General features: G+C 40.9%; 1 protein-coding gene across 1 annotated transcript; it reads left to right on the top strand.

Moving 5' to 3' along the window:
• The first annotated feature begins 5811 nt into the window (after positions 1-5811).
• On the top strand, positions 5812-9288 carry LOC146658934 (potassium channel subfamily K member 5-like). The gene is made up of 5 exons (XM_085422675.1): positions 5812-6069; positions 6594-6705; positions 7917-8083; positions 8169-8337; positions 8416-9288. The coding sequence occupies exons 1-5, from the start codon at positions 5887-5889 to the stop codon at positions 9117-9119; spliced, it is 1335 nt and encodes a 444-aa protein (XP_085278801.1). The 5' UTR covers positions 5812-5886; the 3' UTR covers positions 9120-9288.
• The last annotated feature ends 14 nt before the right edge of the window (positions 9289-9302 follow it).

Genomic DNA, 9302 nt, shown 5'->3' with positions numbered 1-9302 from the left:
ACACCCACCCGTCGATCTACATCTCAAAATTCAAAAACAAGCTCACACACATATGGGTCTTGTTTTTGGGCACACACATACACACAAGCAGTCTTTATGGACCACATGACGGTTCCCCCACCCATCTGCTTGACCCCATTAGCGACATACGGCTCATAGGCAGAAGGGGGCTCATTATTCTCAGAACCACACGGGGGTGAGGCGCCATCACCTTTGTCCTACACAGGCAAGTTCATGTGGCGGGCGTTATCAGTGTCATGTCATGTCTAGCACTATTATATGCTGAAGAAGATAAAATATCTTACCGGCAAAAAAAAGGTTATCCTGCGATTCCAACTAAAATAATACCGGGTTGCCGTAAAGTCCGAAGCTCTTACCGTTGGGGCGAATGATGAAAGTGAACAGAAAATATCTCTCCAGGCCAGTAACAGTCTGTGTGCGTCTGTGTGCTTTTTTTTTTCTTTAGACTTTGATCGCAAAGCAAAGCGAGGACACCATAACAGCACACCGACTGGCATTTGTTAAACATTTACTTTGACATAACACATTAACAGGAATCAGGGTTGCGCACAGGCAGGATGTAAGTTTTGTGTCGCTACTGAGGAGAAAACAGAGGAAGGGGAGCAAGGCAGGCAAACAAAACCCATATGAACAACTTGCGTTGCTTCCAGTTGCTTAGGAACCCCTGCCCAGCCCTAGGCCTACTGCAAGGAGCAGGTGTTGAGCTGGACCCAGGAGAGGGAGGAGAGACAGACTACAAAGGGGAGGAGAAGAAGAAGAGGTGCAGAGCACTGGCAGACCCAGTCTCTTGAGACAGTGACAGCCTGGAACCGCAGACCCTGAGATGGCCCACCTCCATGCACTCACACAGTAGACACACCCAAAACACTGACGCAAACATTCTGCTTCCCCTGCCGCTCTTCTACATTTGTTCAAAAGCGCAAGCAAACACGCGCATATAACGGAGCCGTGCATCACTCCAGCTGAGTGCATGGGGGTTATGTTTGTTTGGAACATCTTTATCCCTCTCTGGCACTATCGCACGGTGATTATGTAACGCCCCCCATACCACTTCCACCCAATTCATCTCTCTTTGACTTTCGTGACTACATCTGGGTACGCATGTCACACACACGCGCACACACACACACACACACACACACACACGCACACACACGCCCTGTACCCTTCCATTTACATCTCATGTAAAACAATATGTGCAGCTTAAAAAAATGCTTTAAAATGTGAAGTTGGAGTGCATCTGAGAGAGGCACAGTTGCAGGAGGTTTTCTCTGTTGTTTTTTAGCTCAGAAACTGAGCTCTCAAAAGCACTAACATGATAGATGGTAAGAGTACATCAATATTAATTTTGCACCATTATGTTATGAAGAATTTATGAAGCGGGAATGTTCCATGCGTCTGCCCTTTCCTTCCCACGGACAAGTTGCCCCTTCTTATTCTACTAGGACACATTTGACTCTCTTGCACTTTAAGGACAATAAATTACGCTATGAAAGGTACAGAGCAGGAAAACAGCTGAACGAGAGTGAATTTAAATGATCAATTTATTATTAATGAAGGTAAAACGATTGTTGTGCTCTGCACTCCACTTTGTAGTGATGCTCTATCCTTCTGCCCCTCTGTGGTGCAATTTTCACTTTGAATGTATTTACTTGTTTATTTTAATCTTAACCATAAAAACAAGAGTTAAAAATGTCTTCTTTATTTTGCTTCAATCATGTTGTACGGCTAATCAATGCAGTATAACAATCAATCTCCTTTCATAAGGAGAAAAAAGAGAGAAAATTCTGATAAAGATACTGTTGAGGAAGTCAGATTGGAAGCAACATGCTTACATACATGTGTTTGGATGTCATCTGATTTTAATGGCTGGTGGAACATTGAACAAATTGTGGCAAAAATGTGTTCTCAGCCAACGAAGAATAGATGTGATCTGCTGAAGCTACTGTACAAAGGTGTGTTGGGTTAGTTTGCACTGCCACCTGGTGGTTGACTTCAATGTAGTTTTGCATGTAAACTCCCAGAATGGAAGCTTTTAATTTCAGTAACCAGTGTGATGGTAAAACCAGTCTCATCTTTGTATCATAAACCACAGTAAACCTTTCACTAAAATCATCTTTCCATTATTCACTTTTATCCATGTGTAAGTCATATTTTGAGTCTAGTAACAAACAAAACAAAAACAAAAAAAGACACTGAGGCGGAAGATCAGCTAGTTCAAGCAGTTCAGCGTAAATTATATCAGATGAGTAAGAGAGGATCACCGCCAATTCTAGAGGTGTAATGCATGCTGGGAGCGGGTGTTCATGAGAGATAAAGACCTGCTTGCGTCCAGATACCTCAGGGTGACACCATTAAACAACTCCTCCCAAAATTTAACTAGGCTTCGAGTAACCAGCAGTAAAACAAAAACTATGTGCCATAATTTTTGACAGGAAGTACACTATAGCCTTTTCAGATCAAAGCCTTAACAAAAGCAATCTTCTCAATTCTAAAACATTTTTTTAACCCCCAAATTTTATTTTTCCCAGATAGAAAGAAAGTGTCAGAGCTGACTCTTCCCTCACATCCACTACCCCAAAAAATACTGATAGAGTCTGAACCCAAAGTGAATGGTTTAAAATAGAAATAATGAATAAATGAATATTTAATCATCTCTCTAAAGCTTGATGAGCTACGTCTTTAGGGAAATGCTTCCTCAATATAAGTGAAAAGCATCTGTGCAGCTATTTAATTATACAAACACTCTGCATTAACTATGAATTGCATTCAGGTGCATTAGGAGGACATCACTGGTGCACATGACAGGGTAAAAAAAAATCATTGTAGGGCTTCAGCAGAGCACTCACAAAGCACAGCACGAATGCCTTTCATTCAAATTAAATGGGATAATACTCACATTATATCCACGTAGAAGGTCATTTCATAATGCATGCGCAGTCGCAGATGGAGTGACCAGGTCAAGACAGAAAGAGGGAGAGGGGGACAAAAGTGCATCAATAAAAAAAAAACACTTTTCTGTTTAAACAGTACAGATTTTAAGGATTTAGTTAAAAGCTGAGGTAGACAATAATATTATACATGATATTAATAAATGGCACTGCCTGTTAAGAAGTAGCATGCAGTGCTAGCATCATTTGAAGCACATGAAAGGAAGGGGAATGGGCCTGGTTATAGGTGACTTATCAGCTGTCCGCTCAAAGTAATTACATCACCAAATGTTTTCTTTCTCGGCTTCTTTTTCTCCACATTAACAAACAGGCGTTGAGTTTTTACACAGTTACTACACCACTGCTGCTACCTGCATTCTTCCTATTATGCTAAGTATGTAAAGTATTTAGGGCCCGGGAGGTTTGAGGTACTGGGAGCAGCCTAACGACACACCTCTGCATTCATTTGTAGGCATTTTTCTTTCTTGTTATGAAGTCATATTACTGCAGTAGGTCAGCAGTTCTACTTATCTTTTTGTTTTCCTTACCACAAATACTCCTGACCTCGCATAATCCTTCTAAATGCGTTGCAGTGAACTCTTCACGAACCACCGCCGTGAAGAAAACACGCCGCGAAAAGCTCCTGCAGGTGAAAAAAAGGTGTGCAACCTAAACACAAGCAGTGTCTAAGACTGCGGGTCATACCTGAACACGTAGCAGTCTCCTCTGTGCGTCTTCTCCACCTTCAGCTTGCTGCCATAATTCCGGTGTTTACCTTCAAGACTAGTTGGAAAGTATCGATGGGGTTTCCACAGGGAGGCGGTGACGCAGTCACAATGACGAAGCACTAAGTACTGGTGATGGGTGGAGATCAGAGGTGGGAGCTTTGCTCAAAATCCTCATGGGGTTCTTATTTAGTTCTCACACAGTCTGTAAAGCAAAGATCTTTTTTCTCACACGCAAAGACATTTTTGTTTGAGCCTGTCTTTACAGATGAGTGTAAGCGGCACTGCTGAGGGGACTGACTCGGGGCTGCTCTGCCAACTATATGACAACTTTAGGGCCTGAGTACCTGAACAGCTTCTTCTAGTAAACTGTTGGAAACTTTCAATGTGATATCATAGGTCCCCCAGGGATCAATAAAGTATTCTGATTCTGATTCTGATTCTATTTGTGTCTGTGTGTTTTGTTTTTATTTTACAGCTGACTCCACACAGAGGCGCTGTTGTGCATGCATGTGTGAAAGTGCAGGTAATGGTGGTATTTACAGTCACCAAGGAACTTTTATATTTACTGAGACGTGTTTCTGTATATGTATCAGGAGTTAATAAAAGTCGTGTTACTGCATGATTTGTCCCTCTGATCTCATGTGTTATCGTGTGTCCTCTAAAAAATACACAAATAAATAAATAAATGGCTCCCTCTTGTCACGGCCTGTCATGGGTTTGCATTGGTCCCCTAGAGTAAGTGAATGCACAGAGTACTAAATCAGCCCTCACAAATAGACAGCGCCCTTTGATGACCTGGGATGTCTTCTTTAAAATGCAGAGTGAAATCCCAAAAGGTGCAATAGACCTCAATCTAACAGCTGATGCAGCTGGAGCATCTGTCGCCGCGTTACCTAAAGCCCAGAGGTCTATGCTGGCTCCGTCCCAGCAGGATATTATAACATACCCGGCCTTATAGATTTACTCCAGTGATGTGGAGTGGAACATTCACTTCAAACGACTTTAAACATTAAAAAAGAAGCTTGAATTGAGATTCGATTTTTGTAATCTATAAATTTAAGGAAACTTGAAATTCTATTTAGTTTTCAAATGCAAATATTTCAACCCTTATTATCACACAAAGCAGCCAGGATCCGCCCAGTGTGGAAACATTTAACTCCTGCACAAGATAAGAGCGACCGTTTCCCTAAACACACTGTGGAACGGCGTTAATGAAGTCACGTTGCCCCCTGCTGAACGTTTTCATTAAAGCGGAAGTGGTTAGATAATATAATTTTGTTTTAGTTCTCCACTTTAGCTATTACTTATCCCACAAAAAGGTTATGATTTTGGTAATATTTGCGCGCGTGTCGTTCAATCTGTCAACACCATAGCTCGATATGTTTTGAATTAATTCTGATTTAAAAAAAATGAAAGAAAAACCTTGTAGTGATAAAGAGGGAGGTCAGTTTAACAATCTATTAAAATTTGACGTACACTCAGCAAGGTCTACAAGATCAACTTAAAGATCTATTGGTCAAAAAATAAAGAGAAAGCAACAAAAATAAACATATTTTTTAAGAAAGCCTAACAGCTTAGAAGCTATGATTCTTATAAAAGTGGTGTGTGTGTTATCATTATACAGAACGTAACCTATAATATCACATTAAGTGCAATAATCCTTTCTGTCATCGTTGTATTTTTACTCAGTTGCATATAGTATTTGTATTTGTATTTGTATTCTATTTTTATCTTATTGTATATTTATTTTATTTTATTCTACTGTATATAGTATTTTATTTTATTCTATTCTGTACAGCTGTGTACTGTATTTATTCTTATTGTATTCTAATTTTTGCCTCATAACTTTTGCACTGTCCACTTCCTGCTGTGACAAAACAAATTTCCCAAGTGTGGGACTAATAAAGGTTATCTTATCTTATCTTATCTTATCTTATCTTATCTTATTAACTGATTATGACCAATTTTGGGTTTTTTAAGTTGTTGTTTTGTTTTGTTTTTTTAAGACTTTCTATACTTGATCTAATTAGAAGACACATACATATATTTTTACATGTATATGTTTTGTTTTTTATTTGTTCTGAGTTTAATTCCATCCCAGCTGTGAACCCATTATGTTAACCAGGAAGAGGCCAGGTAGGATTAGGACAGCCCTCTGCGGGAATGTGACTTAGTCAGCGTGCTCGGACTGAAGTTATGACTTTAATATGGCTGATAAAGGTCCGCTTTTAACTTCGTGTATAATTTTTTATCTGTCGATTGGAGGCGCGATATTCCAAATTTTTGAAGAAGGAAACTGGAAATCAGCCAGAGACCTCTATGTTAAAGAAAAGGAAGACATTCTGAAGAAATTTAACTTGACTAAAGAGAATCTGACTGAGATACTGAAGGTATGATGAACCCATCTCTATGTAAAGGTAACAAGTCGAGCTTTTGTTTACAGAGGCTTCATTTCGTTACATACTGTATTGCTTATCTTACATTCCAGCGTGGACATTAGAAAGGAAAGGAACATGTCATTGCCTCCACATGTCCGGATGTATCAAACCGGTTTTACGTGATTTTGAACAGAAATGCAAACGTGTAAAGAGTAACTATCAAGCTAAACATTCTCGGAGGGAGCGGGGGAAGTGAAAATCCTCTTATTTAACAGCACAGAAAAGTTGTGAAACTTCAAACAAAACACTGATGTGTGCGCTGGGTGTGGAGCAGCCATGCAACATCAAGGACAGAACAAAAACATAAAGGCTGGCACAACGCGTGCCCGTCGGTAGCCTGAGCCTTTAGTTAAGACTTTGAGGAGTTGTAAATATTTCCAGTTATTCGGTTACAAATAAATAAGTAAAGTAGTAGCAGAAGTATTAGATTTATGTTTTTTTTTCTGGGACTGATTGATTGTGTTAACTTTCTAAAGGTAGTATCAGAGGCTGCCGGGCAAGGCGTGGCGATCTCCGGGGACAAGGATCGCAGTCCGTGGGACTGGGGGAGTTCTGCCATCTTCGCTGCCTCCATTGTCACCACTATAGGTATGAAAGACTCAGAAGTTGACACACTTCATGTTCATGTTGTAATAGCATCCACTTCTTCTTCTTCTTCTTCTTCTGGTTGCTGCCATTTCTTTGGCAATAGGGTTGACTCAGGAACGCCCAATCGACTTGCTTTAACAACATGTCTGGCCCTGCCACAGGCAGGCGATGTGTCCAGGGTGTACCCCGCCTCTCATATTCGAAGCTGGATAGGCTGGGATAATATTCATGTAACACGATGCCTCTTCACTAAAAGCTGCATTTCTCTGGGCCTAATTGTGATTGTTTGTTTATAAGACACATTATAAGCTTCACAACAGTTACTACAGGGATGAAGCTATGGGTACTCTGATGCTGTGACTGTTTCAGAACAGGAAATGCTTTGTCTCAAAAGTTGGGAAATTATCGTGATTTGGATCTGAAATGTTTGTGCACTGGAGTTTTCCTGCAAAATGTCCAATAAAGAACGTTATAAAGAGAAACCAGAGCATAACTGAGACGGTAAATCCTAATCCTCATTGTTTTTTAGTTCAAGAGTCTTCTAGGACTTTGTTTTCCATATATAAAGCAGCAGAGAGACAGACACCCTCCCTACTTTTCCTACACTTAGATTACACTTTATCAAAAAGGAAAGTTTTTTTTTTTTCTTTTAAGCTTATCATAAGGCTGGATCAGGTGACCATGAATACTCCCTTAGCTATGCAGCAACAGGGCTTGGCTGCTTGGGGCATCCCATGATACACTGAGGGTATTTTTTTCTTCATTCACTTTTCTTTTAACTCACTGTGTGTTTATACACCACCCTGGATTTAATCATTAGCTTTTATTGATCTGTGCTTCTCTTCCAAAGTGTTTTTGTCCTATTTTCCTCCCTTCACCCCCAACCGGTCACAGCAGTTGGCTGCTCCTCCCTGAACCTGGTTCTGCTGAAGGCTCTTCCTGTTAAAAGGGAGTGTTTCCTTTCCGCTGTTGCCAAGTGCTTGCTCATGAGGGTTGCATGATTGTTGGGTTTATGGTTGTTTTTCTGTGTTAGCCCTGCAACAGACTGGCAGTGTGTCCTGGGTGTACCCTGCCTCTCGCCCTGTGGTAGCTGGGATGGGCTTCAGCCCTCCCCGTGACCCTGATAGAACAAACAGAAGAGGAAAATCTTCCTAAAATACTTATCACATCATGAACTGGTGTGATTGAATATTTTCTCACTGTATCTACAGGTTATGGTAATATTGCCCCCAGGACAAAAGGTGGACGTATTTTCTGCATCCTTTATGGTCTGTGTGGGATCCCTCTGTGTCTGGTATGGATAAGTGAGCTGGGTTCATTCTTTGGAGACCGGGCCAAGCGTCTGTCTGGGGTGATGATAGACAAAGGCATATCAGTGGTAAGGTCTGACTAACAATTAGTGTTTATCTGAAACTATGAAGTTTCAGTGTCAAATAAATTTTTTTTTTCCTCTGTTTTGTCAGAAAAAAGTCCAGTATACCTGTATAGCCTTGTTCCTTCTATGGGGGCTGTTGGTGCATCTGGTGATTCCGCCGTTTGTTTTCATGTCCATGGAACAATGGACCTACTTAGAAGGTTTCTACTTCTCTTTCATCACACTCACAACAGTTGGCTTTGGAGATTATGTGGCAGGTAGGTTTTTACATTTGGCACAATTTGAATTTCTGAATTGAGGATATCCAAGTAATTTTAGCCCATAACTCATTTTAGGTGTAAATCCAGACATAAACTACCCCCGCCTCTACATAGTAGGTAAAGAATTATGGATTTGCATGGGCCTAGCTTGGCTGTCCCTGTTCTTCAGCTGGAATGTCCACATGGTAGTTGACGCTTCCAAAGTACTAAAGAAAAAATGGCAAAAACGCAGGCACAGAAACTTCTATCATGAGGAGCTAGTGTCTTTAGAGGACAAGCCACATGGAAATGTAAAGCCCAACGTTGTTGACATCTTTGGCTTCTTATCTGAAAAGGAGGAAGACTACAATACTGTCATAAAAGAGATTGGAATGAGAAGACACAAACCAGCGCCAGCAGACAAAATGAATCGCTCAAAGAGCTGCAGTGACCTCCACGGCACCTCTATCCACAACTTGGAGCACTCTCCAAGGCGCAGACGTATGATCAGTATCAGCGAAGTATTCCTCAATGCAAAGGCCGAGGGGGACAATGACACAAAAGACGAGATGCTCCCGTTATTGCAAGAAAGCATGGGGGACCCTGAAGTGCGTGTGGAAACTGACGAGGAACAAAAGGACAGCTGTGCTGCTGATTCAGAAGATTGTGATATTGCCCTCAGTGGACCTGCCAAAATAGAAGAGGAAACTGTAGAGCATCCTGATGGGGGGGAGACTAGGTTTAGGATTTCCAAGGTGGCTGAAGAAGAATTGCTGTTGGAAAACGATGAGAAAGGGTAAAAGAATTGTCCAAAGGCGTATGCTGCTTTAATGTACTGAGAGAACAAAATGTGGAAATGACACTGCATATGGCATCTACAGGAACAAAAGCTGACAGTCGAATGGTTTCCTGTCTTACAAGGTCACTATTTTTTTATAAATGGCAAAAAACATGTTTAATTTTTTTTTTTTTTTTTTTTTTTC

Source organism: Rhamphochromis longiceps, linkage group LG11 (assembly GCF_057381845.1).
Source record: "Rhamphochromis longiceps isolate RC_006_pf linkage group LG11, R_longiceps_female_GT1.1, whole genome shotgun sequence".
Classification (NCBI taxonomy): Eukaryota; Metazoa; Chordata; class Actinopteri; order Cichliformes; family Cichlidae; genus Rhamphochromis; species Rhamphochromis longiceps.
This window is presented reverse-complemented; position numbering and strand designations above follow the sequence as displayed.

Excerpts from the sequence above, each read along its gene's own strand:
- LOC146658934 (XM_085422675.1), top strand. The coding sequence starts at position 5,887 with ATGGCTGATAAAGGTCCGCTTTTAACTTCGTGTATAATTTTTTATCTG. Across the intron at positions 6,070-6,593 it reads ATCTGACTGAGATACTGAAG|GTAGTATCAGAGGCTGCCGG; the intron begins GTATGATGAACC and ends AACTTTCTAAAG. Across the intron at positions 6,706-7,916 it reads CTCCATTGTCACCACTATAG|GTTATGGTAATATTGCCCCC; the intron begins GTATGAAAGACT and ends CTGTATCTACAG.